The 24,129-nt window shown below is 38.6% G+C and overlaps 1 protein-coding gene across 2 annotated transcripts in view; it reads left to right on the top strand.

Moving 5' to 3' along the window:
• The first annotated feature begins 238 nt into the window (after positions 1–238).
• OLA1 (Obg like ATPase 1) overlaps positions 239–24,129 on the top strand; it is a 94,966-nt gene continuing 71,075 nt past the window's right edge. Inside the window, exons 1-4 of one of the 2 annotated variants that reach the window (XM_058840575.1) lie at positions 239–333; positions 584–684; positions 2,371–2,514; positions 11,833–11,960. In XM_058840575.1, the coding sequence (XP_058696558.1) occupies positions 584–684; positions 2,371–2,514; positions 11,833–11,960 (373 nt within the window). In that variant the 5' untranslated portion in view covers positions 239–333. Of the gene's footprint in view, positions 334–583; positions 685–2,370; positions 2,515–11,832; positions 11,961–24,129 lie in introns of those variants that run through there. The other variant, XM_058840576.1, reaches the window with a different exon arrangement.

Here is a 24,129-nt window from a genome sequence, read left to right as displayed (position 1 = left end):
GGCTGGACATTAGGAGGAATTTCTTCACAGAAAGGGTGATTAGATATTGGAATGGACTGCCCACGGAGGTGGTGGAGGTGCTGTCCCCGGAGGTGTTTTAAGGAAAGACTGGATGTGGCACTCAGTGCCACGGTGCAGTTCTCACCGTGGTGTTTGGTCGTGCCCCTGCGGGCGCTCCGCAGTTCCGCGGGCCGCGCTGTGCCGGGCGGGGCCGGGGTTTGGCCCCTCCCGCCCGGCGCGACCTTTGCCCCGCGGCGGCCCCGCCCCTTCCGCCGGCGCGTCCGCGTGCGAGGGGCCGCTGGCGCCGTTGCTCCGAGGCGGCTCCGCGCCGAGGTGAGCCGGAACCTCGGGCACGGCCACAGCGCCCCGGCCGCAGGGAGCCCCGCTCGGCCGCCGCCCGCCGCCGCGCCCCCGGGCGCCGCCGCCGCGCCCCCGGGCGCCGCCGCCGCGCGGGTGTCTCCGCTCGGCTTCCCGGAGGCGCAGGCCCCGGCTGGGCCGCTGCGCCGTGCCGGGAGGGGACGGGGCGTGGAGGGTGCGCGGGGGTGTCGCGGGGAGCTCAGTGTGCCCTCCTCTGTGTTTGCAGATGCCCCCGAAAAAGGGAGGCGACGGCGTTAAGTCGCACCCGATTATCGGAAGGTTCGGGACGTCCCTGAAGATCGGGATCGTCGGGCTGCCGAACGTGGGGTAGGTGTTCGGGGACGGGCGGGGAGGCTCCTCGCTCTCCCCGCGTTTGTCCCTACGCCGGGGCAGGACCCGAGGCGCTGTCTGAGTGCAGACAGATGCGGATACGAGCTGAGGGACACAAGTCTTGCTGCTCCGTGATGGACTTCCATCTTTATTTAGCTGGGAGTACTTGCAGGTGGAGTGACGCAAAACTGGCAGCGATAGGCAGGCGTGTACAAGTCTGGACAAGATAATAGTGAAGGGCTTAAAGAAAAGAAAAATCTTAGTAATTGCTGAGTTTTATAAAACAATATGTCCTTTGCATTTCCCTGCTTTCACTGTTGTGTATGTCTAATGCATGTCTTCATGCAAATACTTCGGCACACGTGCGTAGCAAATTCCTTTTATATTTTGGGGCTATGTGCCCAGGAAGGGGTTAATTATTCCGTGTCATTAGCGGTGAAGGGTACTTTCTTAAAACTTCTTCGGAGTTTGTAGTAAGACAAACCTAAGTGATAGTTTGGAAGAGATGATGGAATGCTAATAATTGATTTCTGTCATGCTTCTCATCTGTATTCGTTATGGCTCCTCACAGGAGTTGTATTTGAAAAGGAGGATGAATTGATCACCTGGAGGATATATATGTAAAACTTTTTGGTATTAGTTTGTGTATCCTATTTACTAAGAGAAGGTCTCAGCATTCTCAGTCTTTAAATCTTAAACAAGTTAGAGGCCAAACTTTTGTGCGTGTCTTAAAGTTGGAAGCATTATTTTCTTACGTTTTCATTATCATTTGTTCTATTTTTCAGGATGTAGCTAAGATGTACGCCATAGAGGAACTAATTAGCCGTAGCATTGTACTGCATGTCAATGGGCATAAATAGTATTTTCAATTATATTATGATGTAACTTTGAAAGAAAATTGTTAGTGACTTTTGAGCATGTTGGCTGTATGCAGAGCAGCTCTGAAAAACGCAACAACCTGAATATTTATTGTAGAAGATTTGTGAGTTAATAAATCAGGAATATGGCTCTTAATAAATGCCAGCTAACAAGGTAATCTGTTACTTGGTTTAAGGGAAAGTTCTCTTTTCTTCCCCTGCTAGAGTACTCGTAGTCTTGTTTCCACTGATATTTAACAAGGATGAAAATAGTGTGGTAAGGTATAACTGTGTCTTCCTATGCACAAAAGATTATTTGTAATTGATTAACTGATGTGGTTTGCTTTCTATGCCACTTTTTTTGTCTTTTCATTGTTGACTTTTATTGCTTAGATACTGAAATAGTGTTACATTGCAAATAAATCTGAAGGAACAATATACTTGTGGAGAGGGTGAGTCATGACAAAACTGGTTAAAAAAAAAAGTTTCAAGCATCTTTACTAGTGTCTCACTGTACTTGAAGAAAGTGAGAAATAGCCAGTGGGCTGTGCATTGCATTTGACTTAATTTCTTTTTTTTCCTTACACGTGTATGCAATGTACTTAGGGGAGTTTTAAAGGATAGGGAAGAGAGGTAAACATCACTGGGTTTCAGTGGGGCATTTCAGATGCATGTGTCTTCTGCTAGAATCAGGGGAATGGTCACTGCTGTTCAAGTAAATGGAAAGCTCAGTATCGCTTTGGGTTCAACAAGATGTGGTTTAATCCAGTACTTTTAAATGTTTCTAAATTGAACTACTTTAAAAACGTTTGTATGTCATTTATAGGAAATCGACGTTTTTCAATGTGTTAACAAAGAGTCAAGCGGCAGCGGAAAATTTTCCTTTTTGTACTATTGATCCAAATGAGAGTCGAGTACCTGTGCCAGATGACAGATTTGACTTCCTATGCCAGTATCACAAACCTCCGAGGTAATTTTTAATATTTTTCTTCAGTTGGGCAGCTGAAATAGTATTACTGAACCAAAAACTTTTATAAAAGTTTAATGTAACTGTAATGTCTGGAAGTTTGTTACTGACATCTGTTTTAGAATGTGAAATTATATGTCTCCCTGGATTATACCTTTCTGATGCCCCCAATATGACCTTTATTGTATAAGAATGATAAATGTAGGAGCTCTCAGCCATTGCTCAGCACCATTTGGTGCTTGGTGTCCCTGTCTTTGAAGGTGGTTGCTCCCAGGTGTCTTGGAGAATCTTCTGAAGAGATTTGGAAAATGAACAGTAGCGGACATACTGAACTTGTCATAAGGTTGCTCATTTGAAAGATTTCCACCCTATACTTTGAAACATTCAGAATATTGTATGTGCTGTAGGTATATATATATATATATGCCTATATATATATATACACACCTATATAAATACATATATTTAGCTAAACAAGTACCTGTCATTATCCCTGCATCCTCAGTTATTTTGCAATAAGTTTTATGGGCAGTCTATTTTGTCCCTGATTTTCTCTCCTTTTAGTAGGCTCTGCTGCTTGTTCTGTGATATCTCCAAGGATAGTCCTACACTTCATCTCTTCTGATTCTTTCATTATTCTAGGAGTGTATTCATTTTGTCACATCATTTTTTTTGCTGTTGGCTGGAATCTGCTGTGTATGTTCAATGTGGAAACTTTTTTTCTTAGCTTGAACAGCAAAATTTAAGGTGCTTTCAAAAAACAGAAGCTTAAATAGGGAATTGTGACTCATTTATTTTAGTTTGCAATTACTTGCAGATATATCTTGAATCAAGTGAGTGTACATAAATCATAGGGCAAGGTAGCATGCACGTGTGTACTTTTTTTCAACTCTTAGGCCTCAATTTTAGTGCCGGATCTCACCCACAGTTAAAAAAGATTGATTAGTTGCTAACCAAAAGTCTATTTTCTGACTTAATTTTTAGGTCTAAAGAAGCTGTTTCCATCTGTAACTATTGTGCAGTTTTAAAATACTGCATTAACATGAAGCTGTTTGTTCAGGTGGATTCTTATAACATGTTATCTTGTTTTTCCTGCTCAAGTCAGTGTTAAGCATGATGGTTACTGCATGGGTCTTAAGAACAAAACTGCTGAATTAGAGGCAGAGCTTTCAGGCTGTTGACTGTGCAGAGATAATTGTGTGGCATTTAAATTTGGTTGACAGTTTTCTTCTAGCTTGTACTATTAATGCTGCTTTGGCCATGTCAGTAATCCCTTTTTCTTCTCACTTAGCAATGAGCAGCTACTCCCAAATTAATAGTTGAAGTGACAAAGAGATTATTACCTCTCCCCTCACCCTGCCTTTGGCCATCTATCTTTACAGGACAGGGAGTATTGTAAATACTTGCATGTGTGTTCTCCAACTAGCAAATTATTCTTCTCTCCCTCTCCCCTCATCACTCTAAAATATTAATGAAAATATTTTTCATTTTATTTTACTGAGCCTGCATTCAGTAAATATACTGAGTTTGATAACAAGTTGGATAATCAGCTTTTATTTGAAGGGTCTTTTGACCTTCTACAGACATTTGTTATTTAAAGTTGGGATGGATGTGGGCATTAGTGGATAGTACAGCTCCTTATTAGGAGTTCACTTATGCTGCTTATATGACTTTTGTATTTCACTGCAACAGTAATAAAGCAGAGATAATTAGGGGTAGTCCAGTAGGACACTAGACTGAAGGAGCTTACTGGGCTGTTTGTGCTTGTCTGCCTGAGACAAACTCAGGAAAAGAAGGCTGTAGTCACAAAGATAGGCTACTGAATTGTAATTTAAATGTCTTAATTTCTCTGTATAGTCTTGATTTTGTTCTTCATCTTTATGTAATATGTTCTGTGGTAATTTTCTACTTGTTTAGATTAGTAGATGTAATCCATCTGTGCACACAGCATGTTTATAAACAGTGAATTCTCTTTAAATTGGACTCTTGTCTAGCCTCAAGATTTTGTCTTTCAAAATCTAAAGCATTTGGATTTTTATTTCCCATATGTTACACTTAGTCTTCACAGAACTGCAGTCATTGTTGGGAGATGGGGAAAAGCATTTTGTCTTGGTGGCTTTGTCTTAACTGAGATAGAGTGATAGGACAAAGTGATCTTGCCTTGGTGCCTGCCGTGAGCTGGGAGAGGGACAGGGCTGGGCTGGGCTGGCAGTTGCTGTCTGTCCCACTGAGCTGGGATTGCTCTGCTGCAGTGAGACTGACTCTATTGCCAGGGCCTCACTGGTATGAGTTGTGGCTCTTCTGCCATTGGAGGAAGAGTTGGGATCTTCAGGTACAGTTTGTTGCTTGAAGATCTGCCGCGGCGGCGGAAAGCCCGGAGCACCGCGACTTCTCCAGAAGCAGCCTTGAGAAAGGCTGGCCCGAAGCACATGTGAGCAGCTTCGAGCAGTCGAGTGATTCCAGCTCAGCTCAGTAATAGTATAGTGATTTCAGCTCAGCTCAGCTCGGCAGCAGCGGCAGCAGGCAACACAGGAAGCAGGGACGAGATAGCTGGTCCAGCGTTCCACCGAGGCACAAGCCTTTATTCAGGCAAAGCTTCGGCGAAGGGTGCCGGTAACAGCGAATCTCTCGAACAGAGGAAAACCCGGGATATTTATGGGGAAGGAGAGGGGCGGGGGAAAGCCCGAGATACCTGTATCGGGGTGGGACAGCAGGGGGAACACCAATGAAACACAACAGTTTAGCATAACTAACTCAAAGACCCCTGGGAGCGACATTGTGTCGCTCTTACAGAGAAGTATCTCCTCTCCAGGGGAGGGCCAGTATCTCGGGCCCAGCGGGCTCCTCCGTACCCACAAAGATCCATTCCTCCCTCCAAAAGAGGAGAGCCTCAGCTTGGTTGGGACTGACTGGTGTGCTGTTACTTGTTAGACCATGCTGAAAGCTGACTGATAATAACTAGAAATGAAATTGTTTGTACGTGAAATCACATAGGCAAAAATTCAGAGACTATTATCAACAGGTAGATCTGTACTTAACTGATTAAGGTACACTGGCAGAACTTGTAACCTGTGCTTTTTTTCTTTCTGCAGCAGTGGGATGTATGTGACTGTTGACAATAAATAAGTTGAATGATATAGACTGTACGCAGAAGGTGGGCTCTTAAGAACTTAGAGTAAAAGCTGCTATGTTGTTGCCAAATGATATAGATGATTTCTTTGAGCTTTAGTCTTACTACTGCTTGCTTTTTGGTGTGAATGAAACTGCATACTAAAAAAATATTAATATATTAAACACAATTCTGAATGCTTGTTATTTTAAGGTATTTGTTTATAGTATGTTACTAACTTTATATATGTATTTAAATTACTTATTTGTTTCTTGTAAATTTCATACAATGCTCAGTGAAAACTCATTTGTTACATTGTGCCCACACGTAGCTTTCTCAGAAAGGAGATGGCTGATTTTTTATTTTGTTGTCCTCCTACCCCTGTTACTGCAGTACAGGTACTTTCAAGCAAGGTTTTACAAACTAATGATTGGATTAGTTCTGGTTTAGTAACTGGAAAGAGAGTATTTTCTGTAGACTGATTCACTTCAGCAGGAACTAAAGCAGAAAGGTGTATTTTCCCCCACCTATCTATGAATACTAAGTAGGTAGCAGGATAAGGTCTGCTAATTCTGTAATGGAAAAGAGATGTTTTTCATCTCAACCAGTAGCTCCTGACATGAAAATTATGACATGGAAGCCAGAAAGAGTTGCTCTGTTAACTGCAATTAATATTTTATGGGACACAGTGTGTTTAGGAGTGATGGGTATCTCACACGAAAAAACAACTGTGTATATAGTACATCTGAAGAAATTTTAGTAACGTAATAAAAGTTTTAATAAAGCTATTTTTTTGTGTATTTTTTGTTCTAAATTTAATTAAAATGCTGCTTAATCACCTTAAACTTAGAACTATTTTTTTAGTGTAAGTATGTCAAACTCAAGTAATTTGAACAGTGATTTGTGTCCTGACAAACAGCTTGAAGGCCTCTGGGTGTATGTACCCACCAGTCTTAGCCCACAGGTCCACAGCCTGTTGCCACAGTTCTAGTGTGCTGTGCCTGACCAGGAGATGTGCCTCAGCTGATGCTGGAGTCCTGCCTCAAAATGGTTTTCACTAAGGTGGTAGAGGAAACTGCAGTTTCCTCTTTATTTCATTGATTTTTTGACCCAATAATCTCCTCACTGCAATTAATTGCATTTTTTCTGCCTTAAGCTGCATGACAAACTAAGAGAAGTATTCCAGAAGAAGCACTGTAACCTAAGGTAATTAACATAAAGCCTAACTGTAAGTGATTACACCTAGTTACTGCACTGGCTGACAGGAATCAGCCTGTCTGAAAATATTAATAAAAAAGTGTTTTTTTAAAGAGTTATGTTTCTGCTTCCTCCCTTGCTTAAAATCAGATGAGATTATAAGCAGGAGTGTGTTCAGAGAAGGGATGAATTAAATTACTTAAAAAGTTGTCAGTATTTGTTTCATTCCTTGTTTGCACTTGTGAGTTGCCTTATACACGTTCACAAACACAAAGCTTATTGCAACCACAAACATTTCTATTCCACCTAGACTATTTCTCATCTATCTTGGATGTCCTTTTCAAACTTAAATTTTAAAGCAATTTTGGTTATCTCAAAGGAGAATAATATCTAAATTGCAACTACTCCTCTTCAACTCCAGAAATGTCTGTTATACTTCAGGATCTCTGTCTTTTTTGTCAGCAGATTGCTTTGATTTGTTTCGTTGCATTGCAGATTGATAAAATTAATTCATTTGGATCTTTAGTTCTCAAGTCATGGTTACTGAACTAAATCTGAGTAAATCCCATTGCTGTCTAGATCGTGAAACTCCTCTGCAATATTAAATGAAAGTTCCCTTGAACTCATTGTAGGATAGCATACTCAGATACCTTATAAAGTTTTAAAGTCAAAATTATGTAATCAGTTGCTGGAAAGCATTTTGTAGAAACCAGTTCAGCAGTGGGATTTTCTGACGGACATCATGTGGGACTGTGTTTAAAAAGAGGGTTTATGTAAATGAAAACCACGTGTAGTTTCAAAGTGAGAGATCAATAACTTAGCAGGCTGGAACTCCAACATATTGGCATCTGTAAAAAAAATCCCATTTTTTTAAATAGATAATTACTGGAAATTGGTAACTATATCCTGTTGTTAATGTTCTTTTTCCTTAGGTTGTACTGAGTTTGCTTTGTCTTCAGTTCTGAGCCTGTCTAAATCAGCTGAGCTGTGATGTGTGTTCTAGCATTGCTTACTTGCCAGCAGTGAATGAAAAGTCTTAAGTAATGATGATTTGAGCCATCTTTTCTGCCTGATGGGAGAAGGCAAAATTTAATTAGTTGTATTTTGTTGGTGTAATAACTTACTGAATAGTTTGAGAATGCGGGTGTTTGGTACAGGACATGGAGTATGTGTTGTAATCCACACTGAATCTCTTACCTTGTTATAATTCATATAAGCACAATTTAATTAGCAGATTTTTCACTTCTGGTTCATGTGTCATTAGCTTCAAGGCTTGTTTGTCAGTACCATGGATAAAATGCTATTAATGAAATCATTCTTGCATAGAAATGACCAGGGTTTATCGGCAGTACCTAGTTTTTTGGAACCAGACTCTTTTAGCTGCCCAGTGAGGGGTTCTGCTTACATTGGTCAAAACTGCTTATAGGATTGATTGCGGGAGCTGTAATTTGGAGTACACTCTCCTGGAAGAGGGAGTTCCAAACTGTTCTGTTTGGAAATGAGCCAAAAATAGCAGTGAGGACAGACTGAGATTTGAATGGCTCTCAAAGAGATTTCACAATATACGTGTTCTCTTTCTGTGTTGCTGGTTTTACTTCATGTCATTTGTGAATAGTAACAGATGACTCTTAAGTTGTATGAATTTTCAGAAAGGAAGAAGGATTTCTCTTTTCTGCAAAATATGTCACCCTACAGGTGCATAAGCCTCTTATCCCTGAAAATACCCTAACCACTGGACTGCAAAACTGTATTTTGTCTGGCCCAGTGAGTCTTGTGCTCTTTACTGCAGGGTTGCTCATACAGTGAAGGTGGTACACTAACACAAACTTAATGTTAATGGTTTTCAAAGTGAGGTAAAAAATCCCTACTCAAGGATTATATATATATGGTTAAAATACAGAGCTACTTCTGGATTTGGTGTTCTGTTTCATATTATAAATCCTTGTGACATGCTTTATGGTAGATCGGTGTTGCACTGATTTGTACAAATGATCAGTTGATGCCACCTGTTCCTGATGATCATTTGAGACTCAGTGACATTATGCTAATGCTGACTAACGAATCTTAAGAAATGGAAATTAATTTGTTTAGAGGAGGAGAAAAAAAAGCAAAATGCAGTTAAGTCTTCAATAAACCTTACTCAAGGTGCACAGTACTTTCCCTCCATTCTGTGCAGTGTTTTCAATTTATTTAGTTTCATAATGTTTACTCATTGTCCTTCAGAGTACAGGCAAGTGTGCCTAGCTTGTGCCTTTTTCTGCTTTTCTGTGTATTCATCTTTCTGCCGTGAAACAGAGATTAAGACCCCAGAAGGTGTCTGTAGTGGGGATAGTTTTAATTTGCTTGAAATGTGAGCTTTGTGGTACCTGAAGTGAAGGTGAGAAAGCCCCTGGGAACCCACACACTTCAAAGGTCTCTTGCTTGTATTACTTAACTGTGAAGGAAATGTGCTGGGGTTTTCTTTCCATTGTGCAGCAAATGAGCTTGATTCTGGTGATAGAGTGGCCTTCTGCATATGAAGGTATCTCCCTTGCTCTAATGTGGCATCTTTGTAGTGAAAGTGTGAATTGTTCTGATGGCTAGCCAGGAGCTTAATCCTACCAGAAGGGTGAGAGGGGAGCATGTGTCTTACACCGGCCTTGTTTTCCTTAAAACACAGTTTAAAATGACAATGGAGAAGTGCTTTAAAGAGTGGCATTTTTCAGTCTTGCTTCTGAGTGAGTAGATACGAGGCAAAAAGCAAGGACTGAGAAGTTTCCCCAGGTTTCTTCTGAAGTGTTTTAAGTTCTGTTTGTATCATGCAAAAGGAGTTACTGGGTTAATGCATTAATATTTACCGGCTTCTGTCTTCAGAATTAGAATTACTCTTGGTAGTGTCTTAAATAAGGGTTTGTTCTATGTTTGTGTACTACTAGTTAAAGAAACATAGTGGGACAAAAATGTGAAATGTGCAAAATTACTTTAATCGGGGTGTACTTATATTCCTGTTATTTTGACTGCATTCCACAGCATAAACTTGCAGCACACCATATCTGTCTTCCCAAGGATGGGCCCTTCTTTTCGTGGGCCTAGTGAATCTTAAAGTCACTATTGTGTTACCTGAATTTAAGTAACATACTGTATTGTGTTACATAACTGCTTCTTTCTGAGTACATCACAAAAATATTAATTACATGAAACATGTCATTAAGTTCCTAGTTTATTATACTGGACAGGTTTAGTGATACTTTGAACTTCATCTTCACAAACAGAAGGATTTTGTCCAGATCTCATATTGTATTGTGACATTATTTTACTTGAAAGAAATATTTTTTCTTTAGAAGAGTTAGAGCAAGATTGAAAACAAAACCTTTAGGTCACCAGTCTTCCAGAAATAATTGATAAAATCAAACAGATTCTAGTGAATCATCTCTCCCCAAATTAGAGAGTTGATTTGAAGTGAGGAAGCACATCTGCTGATTTATTTGCGGTCAAATAGAAGTGGGGTAGCACCAACGAAAAAAAAAGTTGGAATATTTTGTTCTACCTAAGTCAGTTGTTCAGAGTAGGGACAATGATCCATAGATTTCTGTAACTACATTTTTTTCTCACTGGGCTCTAGCTGCCATACCAGGCACTGTGATGAGAAGGGTGATTTTCCTGCTAGTGGAGTTACAGATTTGACAGCAGTCATGTTGTCAAATATTTCAGAATTTGAAAAAACTTATTTATCAGCAAGCGGTCACACTAATGAAAATAAAGCTCGGTTTGGGCGGTGGACAGAAAATATTTCAGAAGTGTAATACTGCCTAGGTCATACCTTCATTCTCACCTTTGTGGGTGTTTCTCTCTGTGGGCAGCACTGCATAGCTCATGTCGGCTTCAGGGCGGTCACACCCCTCTCCGTGGGGGTGTGAAAGCTGCGGGTTTGGCTGTTTGCTGCTATACTTACTGCCAGTAAAATAGTGAGCCAGTGTATTAGCCCTAGCATGGTCTTAATGAAATATAATGGTGATGAAGTGTTTGATGGGAATGAACTACTCTTCCAGCTATTTATTTTGGAGCCATCAAGCTGGAGATCTTGAGATGGTGGTGGGGCGCAGTTACTGGCTGTTCACAAGTGAGGGGTTTGCAGCATTTCAGTGTGCTTCTGTCTCTGCCACTGTTCATGATGTTGATGTTATTTGCATAGAGCATATGAAGGTGCTTTTAGTCAACACCTTATCACAAAGTTCTAGTGGTTTCTTTGGGTTTGTTCCTGACTCAGCTGGATTTTGAGAAGTAATTGGTTTAGAGTATACGTGAAAAGTTTAATGCCCGTTATTTGTTCATTTTTTAGCAGGTTGAGAATTTGTGGAGGATAGAAGGTTTGCAGTCTATAAATTTCCCATAACTTCAAAAGCTTTTTTCTGTTTTTGTCAGCTAATTTTGACTTGATGACTATACTGTTATTGCTGTATAAAACGTCCTGTGAATGTCTGCTTAACCCTTTGTTGTTCACTATGGTGGAAAACATCACAGCTGTTTATATTATAATTCCACTTTAATTTACCTGCTTTTTTTCCAAATTGTTTGCATAACCCTGATCACTGCTAATTTTAATCGGCACTGTATTAAAAAAAAAAAGTGCTGTTCTTAGAAGGTTACATAACCTACTGAACTAAATGGTAACCCTGGAGGTGTGCAATAGCAGAGTGCAGTGCGCTTTTCTGTCTTATCCCTTTGGTCTTGAGAAAACTGTGCATTGCACGACATATTTATGCCTCAGTCTTCCAGGCCTGCTTGGTTATTGTATAGTCTTTATGATTCCACACTTCAAAACTAGTTTACTTAATTTTACATAAATATTTACAGAGAACTTAGAGAATGGATGTTTTACATGGGATGGGGGGAATTTTGTCTTATGCATTCCATACTGTGATGTTTAACTTGTTCCAGAAAATAATTGTTGGATTTTCATGTTCTGAATTTACTTCTGTGCCAAAAACTTTGACTAATATGCTTTAGTAATGAAACTTCTAACTTTCATATTTCAGCAAAATTCCAGCATTTTTGAATGTGGTGGATATTGCTGGCCTTGTGAAAGGAGCCCACACTGGACAAGGCTTAGGAAATTCCTTCTTGTCTCACATTAACGCCTGTGATGGGATCTTTCATCTGATGCGTATGTAAACTTACTTACCTGTTTTCTCTAGCTTAAGAACAGAATTGTTGTAATAACTGTGGAGCAAATTTTCATTACAATTTAACTTCTACTATTAACTTCAAAGCCATCAGTTCTTGGGTTTTTCCAGCCAAGACAATCCTCATCCTCTGCCGTCTAACAGGTATGCCTTTCTTCATTAGCCTCGTACTGAAGAATTAATAAGAAACTGGGTTTTTGGAAATCTGCAGTAATGATTTGTATTTTCTTTTGCCAGCAATGCATGGAAGTTTATTTGTTTAATTTCATGAAGAAGGAGGAATGGAATGTGTTAATAAAAGGCAGAAATGGAAGTAGAAATCTGCTGCTTTTGTAAATCCTTAAACTTTGCAGATCCTGAGATGATGAAGTTTCTTTGTTGACTTTTACCAAAAAAGTAAACAGGGTTTGGTCCAAGTTCCTGATGAACTGTGTATCTTTGGGTACCAGTGCCCTGAAACCAACAGTCAGTTTTCAGCCTGGTGGGTGGACGCTGAACACTGAATCTCTGGAGTCACGGTAGAAAGTGGTTTAAGAAGAACTCAGGCAGGCTGCTCCTTTTCAAGGGCAATAGGCAGGGGACTGGAGGGTGAAACTTGTATGCCAGCAAGCTGGAAAGGAGGTGGTGTTGAAGATGAAGAGAAGAATGTTAAAATGGTAAGAGGAGCTGTAACAGGAAGTGATCTGGATATTGTGCATTTTCAAAGCATGAAAAATTCAGTATTTGTTTTTATTTTATCTTGATCTGGAACACATTTTCACCTTTGAGCACCGAAAGTGTTGCTCTCTGTCTTTATGCTGTTGTGATATGCACTACTAATGGCTGTGGTAATGGCCAGCATGGGAAGCAGAGTCCTTCAGAGAATTGGTCTTTTTTGTTTTATGGATACCAGGCATGAAGTCAGAAGCAGGTCATTGTGGATTTGTGCTGCAGACTTCTAGCTCCGCATGCCTGAATATTGAAGAAAGGTTTGTTGAGTTTTGACTTACCTTGGTTCAGCTGGTAATTTTGCAGAAAGCAGTTTGAGAATTAACCAAGTTGTATTGATTAAGGTAACAATAGGTAAGAAAATGGCTTGATAGGAAGGGAGTTGAGTTTGATGAGACAAACTTCGGGTAGGTATTTTATAGTTGTAGGCTGAAAGGTTTGATTGTTTTTTCTTTATTTATTGAGGATGTGTTAAACTGCATTCTCTTTAGGACAGAAGGTCTCTTTGTGTGTTTTTTAGCTGCTATAACAATACACTGCTGTTACCTCTGTGTTCTGAGATGTTTTTTGGAGAAGGCTTGTTGCCTGACCACAAGGTAAGCAGGTGAGCTCTTACATGGCATAAAGCTGGGGAGAATGCTATCTGTTTCCACCTGGCTGGCTAATTCTCTACTTTCTTTACTTCATTTAAAAGGAGACAATACCCCCATCTTCAAATGGCTGTGTATTTTCAATCTTCAAATTTCTATATTCTGTTAGAATTTTCCTGAGATATATGGTTTCCATTAAATCAATAAAAACATTGCTTATGTGCTTAAGGTATATTTCAATATATGCAAAGAAACGGGCAACACATGGCAACCACACGTGGCGGGGTAACAGGAGAAGTAAAAGGAGAGTCAAGTTTGTGTTGAGCACTGCTGTATTTTTATAAATGATACATGATTAGTGACAGTATGGAGTAGATTCTCTTAGCTCAACAAACAAGACAATGAAGTTTTCCCTTGCAAAATAGAGCAATCTACTCTGGTGTTTTGATACTTTCTATAGATTTTTTTTCTGTAAAACTACACAAGACTACACTGAAAATTATTTACTGATATTTTTACTAAATCAGTTGGTCTCTACACACTTTAAAAAGAAAAATTCCTAGTTTCTTAAGGGTAGGGGTGTAATTTAGTTTTGGTCACACCTAGTTATGAAAACCTCAGACAGATATACTTGCTTACTTACTGACTGAGTGAATGGGAGATTTAATTTTGAAATGGTTGACTGTCCTGGATAGTGGTGTTTGCAATCGCATAGCAAGGTACTTTTGGCTTTGTTCATCTTCCAAGATTCACAGTTTAATTTGAAACATTTCTGACAGTTCTGTTCTCCATGTTTCAGGTGTACTGCAGTTTTAACTGAGCCAGCAGTGTTTTTTGTGGTGACAGAAAGCAGGCTGTTTGAAGGTTATCATAGTGTTTCTTCCCCAGTTTAATGGTTTTAGCCACCTTTCAACTTTTATGGCAGATTGGTCACAAGTACTTACAGCAAATTATTTTCTTTGTATGGTGAACTGTAAATGGCAACTTTGTTACAAATGTAAATTTACAAATTATACTTAAACAATACTTCATTGAGGAAAATGGTAGATATCAGTATTTAGTCCCTCCCTGCTATATCTCTGTCAAGTTTTTGAACATACAGTGGATGTTAAACAGCCTCTTCATGTTTTTGAATTTCTCTTCCCACTGATATTCTGCAGTCCTAGTTTTCTAGGAAATATGTTCCACGTTTTTCTCTTACTTTAGTTTCTTTAATGAAATCCAGTCTTTGTCTTCAAAGGTACAGGACTTGGGAGGAAGCTTGTCTGTAAAAGTACTTTGCTATCAAATGCTCCTTTTCAATTAATAAAAAAACATCAGGGTTGGATGCCCAATGTTTAAAGTAGGGCAGGCAACGTTGGGTTTTCTGGAAGAATCCGAGAGCTCACCTGTGCAATCCACTGGTGTGCCAGTCCTGCAGAGGATCGTGTGAGCTGCCAGCGGTGATTTGGTGCTGGAGGAGTGCAGGCAGGTAGGGCTGGGAAGCTCCTGCTTTGCTCCTCTGGGAAGTGCTCTGACTTCACAGCAGAGGAGCTCCAGCTGCCTCTTAGCAGCAGGATGGGGAGTTTGGTAAGTGATAATCCGTGAAATCTTGTTCTTTGTGGTAAGAGTGAAAGAACTATGAAGCTAGGTAAACATCCCCTGGGGTCTTACGGAAGTGACTGGTGTGACCAATTCGAATGGGTTCCTAGAGAGCTTCAATTGCTTTTACTCCAGTTTTACATTTGTTAAAACTGGAAGTGTTTAGTCCACCCCTTGGTTCTGCCTCCTTCGGGGTTTTAGGTAACTTCTAAAGCTATTTGTCATTACTTAAAGCTTTGATAGCTATGGATCATGTCAGCTGAGTGTAGTCTATTCTTACTTGAAAAAAAGCACTAATCAAAACTGAGTTTGACAATATTTTTGCTGATTTTTGCTCAGCATTTAAAATCAAGTTGACTTTATTTTTTTACCATCATGAAGGTTAATGGTAACTTTTAGTAATACTGCCAGTGTTTTGATTTGCCCGCAAAAATCAAAGTGATGAAAAAGTTATTTAACTGAATAAGATACATCCTCTTTTTTCACTTATTTTTTTGACTTCCTGTAAAAATGTGTGTATTTTCTATATAAAGATGCAAATCATCTGTAGCTTTTATATACTTGAGGCATGATGAGTTTTTCCCCATGTTCTCTAACAAGAAGCCATACGTGCTGATTGCTGCTCCTGGAATCTGACTGCTGCTGAGAGGAGGCATGTGAGGATATCACTTAGCCACACTCCACTGCACTAACATTTCAGTGAACAAAGTATGACTTACATCTCATCTTTCCAGCATGTGTGTTCTGTGCTTTGGGAATCACAGTGGCCCAATTTATGCAGCTGTAGCTTGACTCTGTCACTTCTAATATCTGAAGCTCCTTTTTCATCTTTATAGTGTCAAAATTCACCTTGAAATTATGTAAACATATGTCTTAAAAAAAATTCTTATTGTCTTTGACATATTTTGGTTCCATTTATTGAAGATGCTTTGATTTTATTTTATATTACTAAGTGTAATTGACACCTGCTAAAAAAGGTTTGCCTGCTTACAAATACAAACCTTTCACTGCTTAGCTACCAAAGTTAAAAATGTCTGCACATATCAAACTTGTTAGTGTTACACAGTCAAGTTGTATTGGTGTATGCTATTGAGTTATGATAGTTCCTGCTGAAATTTTCTCTTCTTATTTATTGTTAGAGCAACTGAATTACTGTTTAATAAAACACTTGCAGTGGCTCGTAGTTCAGCTGAACTTTCAGTTGACTTTCAGTGACTTCTCCGTATTAAATGCAGAAATTGTGAAAGCTTTCCATATTGACTGACAGTTGTGTCTGTGTATTAATCTAATGCTTGTGGGTTTTTTGTTTGTATGTTTGTTTGGGTTTTTTCGGTTGAATATTGTATGGTGTATTGATTTTGAGAAAAGGCTTTGCATAGGAGATTTTTCTGATCACAGAGTTATGAATATGGCATTCCTGTGCTCCTATCAGAAAAATCATCACCAAAAGTGAAATAATTTGTATTTGCAAGACTCTTTTTGCATTGCAGGTTGTAATTTCAGAATGTCAGGTCACAGAAGGAAAACAAACTAGGAGTAATTGTCTTAGGCCATGTGTTACCTGTCTTTGAATTTTACTTCTCCACATTCCAGTACTATGCCCACTGCCTTGGAAGAGAAGGGAGGTGATTAATATTTATGGAGATACATACAAATTTGCTTATCATTAGTTTTTCCTCATTAGGAAAAATGCTTTTGTTGCAGGAGAGGAGGATTTTTCAGAGGTTGCTTAGCTGTGTTTTACTTCGGAGATTTTATTCATGTAGATCTCCTCCCTGCAGCAGCAGTTTTGTACCTGCAGGCAGAGGCAGAATGCGCATGTAGTGAATGATCCCTAGCTGCATCTCATCAGGCCTTTGCAACACTCTTGGTGCTGTACCACATTCTGTGGTACTGAGCAAGTCTGGGGACATTTCCTTCTCAAGGCAGGTGAAATTAAGCTCTGAGGCAAACAACATTCTAGAGGGGAATTCCATATGCATACAAGGCTTTACTCCCCTTTGTAATGTGAAGTAAAAGGAAGCATGTTTGAATAAACTCTTTTTTTTTTTTTTCCATTTGGATGCAGTATTCAATTTGAGGCAAAAAACCCCCACAAAATGCCTGATAAAAAAGGGATTTGAAGAGACAATGAGTCATGGAAGACTTACTCCAAAGAAGTACTGCCTTGACACAAGATTTCTTGGAGGGAAACAGATGGAGTTGTCTTTAGTGTCATGTACTAGCTTTAACCATCTTGGAGAGCTAGTGCTGTCCAATGCCATTGGATTTTTCTCGCTGGGTCCAAGGATGGAAGCACTGAGCAGACTTTTTGCTCAGAAATAATGTTGGTAGAGAGAAGAAATGCTTGTACAGACATCTGCTCAAAGAAGCTTCTTGAGAAGTAACCATTGGATTTTGTTAGTGCAGCACCCAGCAGCCAAGGCAGTGGATGTAAATGAAATTGAAGTAGATTACAAGCCAGAGCAAGCATCACAGTGGCTGTTGTCATTTGTATGTGCTTAGTCTTCAATACAAGAACATGGAAAGAGACTTAGGATGAAGGCTGATGCTTCAAAGCAGTTGTTTGTAGAAGGATCTGAAGAGCAGAAAAGAGCCTTGTATGTATGTGCTTTGGATACTAGTACATTATTGTCCAAAATGTTGACAGTGGGATTAAAGGACCAGGATGGGATTCTTGTGAATCTTCTCTCATGCAGTTTCAATTACTACTACTTTGAAACCTACACCTGCAAGAGGGAGGGAGACATTTTGTGCACCAGCATCCTGTTTGGTAGATCAGAGCCAGTGCAGGATCAACTAGCTTAATTTGGCCAGCTGTGGAAAACTTAACTAATCAGATTTTTCACTTAGGCAAGAAGATAATTACAGGAAGGGCAATAACCTTGTATGCTGAAAAATTGCAGAGGAACATCGCAAGATCTGTTCTCATCCTTGAACATAATGTTAGTGTGTTTGAGATGCAGGAAATCCCATTATAAAATCACCCAAATCTCCTGTTTTATTGTTGGTGGTTTTTTTTCTTTTGATGTGTGTACATGAACAAAATTTGTAGGTTTGTACCTCAAAGCTGTTCATAGTATTCTGTTTGCAGCTTTGTCTCCAACAGAGGAATGAATTTGTTTTCCTGGGCACGTAGGTGCAGATTGTGGAATGGGTGCTGGAAAATTGTCATCACTGTAGTGTAGTAGCCTTTGTCTTTATTGAACAGTGAATTACATTGCCAGTCTAAATGAAACTGATACCTGAGCTTAATCCATATTCCTCTAGGGCCAGGTAGTTACAGTTTAAAGCACAAATAAACTCAGGTAAGTGTTAAAATAGGTTTCATTCTCAAATTTCTCACAAGTAGTTGTTCTGAGACCTGCATAAGCCTCCCCAAATATATGGATATTAGGAGCAAAAATTTGTATGTATCGTATTAATCTGTGATAATTAAATAAATGTATCTCAAGGAAATACTTCTTCAGATAGAGAGAGCTATGAATGTTCAAACATTGTTATTAATCAAACAGTCCAAAAATTGTTTTATGTCGAGGTTGCCTCTTGGTGTCACAGATTGAATTTTGATTGTATAGTACCTATGAGGTTTCAGTCTCAAATATTGTAAAGTCTGTAATTTTATTTAATTGCTTATTCTCATTGAGAAGGAAAATTACTGTTCTTGCATTCTTGTCTAGCCTTTATCATAGTTAGATAATGCTAGATTTGTTAGTATCATGCTAATTGAAGTGGCAGTGGATTTTGGAACCCACTTCATCATTCATCTTTAGCATAATATCCTATGCCTCTTTATGTCCAGTTTCTTTTTTGTATCAGAACAGATGAAAACATGAAATTTCCTGTCTAAAGGCCACCACCCTTGCTAGAGTAGCAGCATCTAATGCCATTCTATTTATAGATGGAACTTGTTAAGTTTCCTCAGCAGGGACATAAAGCTATGACCTCGTAGGCCAGAAACAGGAGAGCTACCTACTGAGCTACAAGGGCAATCTCTCAATTCTAAAGAATACATAGAAAATTTCTAATATACTGTACTGTGAGTCATAAAGTACTTGACCAGTAAACCCTCCCTCCCCTGAGAATAAAGACTAGGCAGGCTGTCTTTACTGAGTCATTGCTATTATTTGACCTACAACTACTTTTATTATAGTTCTGTGTGTGTGATTTGGCAGGGTGTAATTGCTATTTAGGCAATGCAGATGAGTTTTTTGTCTGTAATACTTCAGAGGAATTGTCAATGTGTGATAGAGTTGGGGTGTTCAGGTGACTGTTTCTGAAATACATGTGTACCTGTTTGAGTGGGTGTCTTTGCTGATGGTGTAGAGTATTCTGACTTTTTAAAAACAGAGATAGTTTAATAATTTATTAATATTTTTTTTATTTGCTGTTTCATGGACTTTCTTGAAAGCTTGAAGGGAAATGTAATGTAGATGGATTTGTTTTGTTTTTCTAATATGAAGTGTGAAAGCCTGTTGTCCTTTGGTCAGAGGAAGGCTACCTCAGAAAAGGTAAAGTAACAGTTTTTTGCAAAAAGATAAGTGGCTGAGTGTTTTCACTTTAATTAGCTGCATGATTGTATCAGAAATGTGAGTAGTCTGTAAACTGAGAATATTATAGCATCCCTTTCAGAAAGTTGCTTTTGAGAAAGTAGCTTTTTTTGTTTGTTTAATGCAGAGTTTTAAGGACAACTTTAAATTAGAGAGGTTCCTGGAAGCACTTCTGTTTCTCAATTGAATTGTAGATGCTTCCTAACACAGCTGAGTACGTGGGCTGCCCTGGGTTTGTAAATGGCTGTAGGAGTTGGCTGTTGCTGCTTTGGAGGTGAATATGCAGGTGAGTCAATACCAGGTGAGCTGGGGTGATAATTTTTGAGGCTTATGTCACTTCAGTATTAAAATAGACAAGGAGCAGTTTACATATCTGATTGCTGTGTACTGAACGGTGGAGTAACTACTGCAAGTGAAGACCAGGAGGGACCTGCCTTTGGGTTTCTTATTCTGGCTGCAAGTTACTTATCCTAGACAAACTAAACAAGGCTTCTGGGTTAGTTAAAATACACTGTTTTAAGACTTAATTAATATATGCCTCCTTTTTGTTCTGTATCAAGCAAATTTGTCTGAGACCCTTGGGTTGTCTGTTCCTTTATCTTTGCCTACTAGAATTTATGACACTTTAATAAAATAACAGAAAAACCTCTGGTTCAGTTTCCTTTCAGAATTGCTGTTTACTGGAACAGCCTGGTTTCTATTACAGCCACTTTTAGAAAAATAGGTGTCTGTCCCTTTCCAAGTCATACATTGTGCCAGACTTGTACACTGGATGGGACGGTCTTCCACAAGCTGAAGTGGCTCCATACTCAACACCTTTTCTCATGGATATGCTGCCAGTATCTTCTGTGCTGTTGGAACTGATTGTAAAACCATGTATTAAAAGGGGTTTTGGGTCTTAAAAATAACTGTATTCTTCTTGCTGGGTTATCTTAAAAATAGGTGATTTCTCTAATCAGATTTAATATGTAATACAGCAAACAGTCATGCTGTTCCAGCTGGGGGAGCGCTAAGCTGAGATTGGTAAAATGAAAAATGTTTGTAAAAAGGCAGCCATAAAAATATGGCAGTTGCATCCTTTTTTTTTTTTCTTTCTTTCTTTCTTTTAAGTTTACAAGACTTAGGGATGTTTTCTTTCAAACCTTGCATGTTGTCCATTGGAGTAACAAGAAGTCTGACTTTCTTATGACTGTTACTTAGGCTGTGATGTTATTGAGATGCAGGGTTTGGTTGCAGATGTGCCTTTGTGCTGTTGTAATGCTGAAGTATTGATGTGGAAATCTGCTGACTTCTTTTGGTGAGCCTTCAGCAAAGATAGTTAGTATGTTTTCAATATGCTTTCCAGACTTTCTCTTCTCTCCTGATGAAGTCCAGCTTCACTTTGGCTGAAGATGAAGTTCAGCTTTTCTACTTGGGTTTACAAGGAGTTATGTATTAGTCAGTTATCAATGGCATCTCAACAGAAATTCTTATGGTTTGTTTTTTGTTGTTTTTTTTTCTGTTTGGAACTTGTCACTTTTGTATTTGCTCCACTCAGTTTCTCTCAGTGTTTTTTTAGTGTATTCCAAGATGAATTTTCATCCTGCTATCTTCTGCAGAAAACAGAATTAGCAGTGGGCTGGATTTAAATGCGGGATGTTTATCAGCAGTAGTTGCAAGAGCTGCTTTGGAAACTGTTGCTTTAGTTTCGATGCTGGGATTTCTAGCCTCAAACAATACCCTGGAGCATCCATGCCTAGAGACAATTAACAAAATATCAAGCTAAACATTTATTTGTTTTTTGTGAAATACCTCAGAAATGCTACTTTTGGTTCTTATTTTAGGTTTTGCAGTTAAAGTGAAACTTCATCTGTTGTTGGTAAAATAGCAAGAAGATTCTTCAGAACCTCAGTGTTTAGCTTGAGATATGTAATTAAATTTCTGTGTATTCATGTAATACATAACTAGCTTGTTTTCTTTTAAAGTTAGTTGAAAAGACTTTCTTTACAAAATCAAACAACATTCTTTCTTCCTTCTGTCTACCTTTTTCATTTCCCCATTCTATCATACAGGTTTTTCTCCTGATATGGATAATGGCAGAAGCTTCTGTACCTCAAGCTCACTTTAATAGTTAGAGTTTTAAAATATATTTGACCATAGGTTTGCATTTCAGTACTAGACTAGATGACTGTTACTCGGATAACAGTTCTTAGACACATTTTTTTATGCACCAGCTTTGGTAATTTGATGTAAAAATTAATGTCTCAAAGCTAAATAGCAGTAGGAATGGAAGTTGAGTGTGTGAAAGAGTTGCAAAAGGAGGAATGTATGCTATCTGAGAGGGATTGATTGCTTTCAGAAAAAATAGGAAAGAAGCAGAGGGAATCTAAAAGTTGGGAAGTTTAAGACTCAGTTCTGGGTTCTCTGAAGTGTCAAAAAGCAGAAAAATTAATCCAGTGTACATCACCAGAGAAATTTGTGTGTGTGGTGTACAAGATAAGAAATATTGATGTCATATTTTTAAATTGTTAGGGATGGCATGGTGAAACTGCTATACAGAGGAAAAAGTCTAGTATGTTGTATGTGAGTTTAATCTATCCAAACCAGCAAACACTAAAATGTTTTAATCATAAGCAGATGATTATTTCATAGTTTAATTACAAGGCAGAATATAAAGATTGTTTTAGTATTCTTACTGCATTTTTGTCGTCTCAACTTACCTTCCAGTTTTTAAAAAATCAGTGAATACTGCTCTAGGTTATTTTATTTTAGTTCTATTTTTTTAATCTGAATTATCTCTGTGTTTATGGTGACTTTTATTTTGCTTTGAAGTCCTTTGCACTTAAATGCAAATGTAGATGAAGTATGTTCCTCAGTTCTGTGCAGCATAGCTGCTTTATTTTTTTTAATAACTCTGTGTGTGTGTGTGTAAAGAGAGCAGAACTGTTCATTGGACTGTGCAGTATTTAGAAAAAAACCCACATTGTTTCTGTACTGCCACTCTTGGCCCAAAACTACATTAAGCAACAACTGAAATGCATCACTTTCAATTGGTTTTAAGAACTTGAATACACTTCCAGAAATTTCCTTCCAAGGGTACTACAATATTCAGCTATTGCTTGAGATGGGTACAGAGAAGACAATAAGAAAATACAAAATATATATTTTTTTGTCTTAAACTGATTTTAATTTATATATCACAAGGTACTGTTTAAGTATTGAGTACTTTGTGCAATTACAATACATTGAATGTAGGCAGAGCTCAAGTCAGTGGGATCCAGAACCTTACCTCAGATTCTGCTTTTAGCAAAATAGTGGATAATTTTCCCTGAGCCATAGTTCATCTTTGTAGTTAGTATGTTGAGCTTTTATTTGTAGAGATTGTTTAGTCATTATGATAAAACATATTATAAAGATTTTGATAATGAAGAGTTAAAAAGCTCTTAGTGTGTTCTTTTTATAAGCCACCTGTTGCCTTAGATGCATAAGTATATGAATTCGAACAAAGTGCTCATCACTTGTCAGCCATCAGTGGCAGCATAAAAATTACTTGTGGTGCTTGCTTTGCAAGAAGTTCTTTTGTGTTTGTGACATCAGCTTTGTTTTATACAATTAAAGTATTACACGCTAGAATAATCTAAATTGCAACCACTAAATGGTGATGTAGTTCCTTTTTCATAGAGCTGAATTTGTTTACTGCTTGTATACAGCTATTGACTAATGTTTAACATGACATGTCCCTTTTGCCTAGAACAGTCTTTGGAAAAGGTGTTTTTTGTGTCCTGTTCTTGTCTCCCACCCCCTCCATTCCTCCTCCCTTCTCCATTATGGAGAGCTTTTCTCATACTTTTTTTAACAAGTAGATAAAAATACATGTTAGGCTTCAGGTTGTTGTTTTTTTTTTTTTTTTTTTTCAAGTAGCAAATTAATGGCACATGATGATATTGCAACAGAGAAAAAAGCCTTGCAGTGAAGTGATCTGGACTGCAGGAAATGTTTTGTTCCATATGAACACGTTTTGACATGAGCAGAATAGTTTTTGTTTTAAAATAAAACCCACAGGCAAGCCATGTTTTTCTGGTTCTAACCCTACTGTACTAATACCTGTGGAGATACCTACTGAGTGGCATTCTCTGTTGGAAATACCTAATCTGTGATGTTCTGTTTCTCTGTTATTGCTGTATTTTTCTTTTATTTATGTGTCTTCGCATTTCAAAGTGAATGGGAAGAATATGCATGTGACTTGGCTATGATTTCTTAAAGTTGTTTTCCTTGTATTAAAACAGATATTCAGCGCTATAGAAATTTATGGAAAACCTTCTGTCCCCTTCTCAAATTACATTGTATTGAATGAAATGTGATTTTTGTGGAAAATTCAACCAAGTGGGTGAAATTAATAGTTTTTTTGTATGTTGGCTGAGTATGCAGTAGGTCTGTCTTGCTCCCCATAACCTTAGGAAAGGCATAACAGCTCTTCAGAATTTCCATGTACTTGAAGTCAGGTGAGGCATAGTTCCCATTTGAAGAAATTAGGCTATAATTAAGCTACCTTATTGCTGATTTTTGTATTCAGTTGCTCTGTTTTTGGAAGGAATACATGACTACGTTGTAACTCCGTATTAATTTGTAAGCAGGACTTATTGGGTCCGCTGAATCTGTGATAGAATCTCTGTGGCTGCATACTAGTCCTGGAGCATTAAAGGCGCCCTCCTTGGGCCTGAAGCCCTGAGACAGGAGCATAT

The sequence above is a fragment of the Poecile atricapillus genome, chromosome 5, assembly GCF_030490865.1.
Source record: "Poecile atricapillus isolate bPoeAtr1 chromosome 5, bPoeAtr1.hap1, whole genome shotgun sequence".
Classification (NCBI taxonomy): domain Eukaryota; kingdom Metazoa; phylum Chordata; class Aves; order Passeriformes; family Paridae; genus Poecile; species Poecile atricapillus.
Note: the sequence above shows the minus strand (reverse complement) of the source record. Positions and strands in the feature narration are given on the sequence as shown.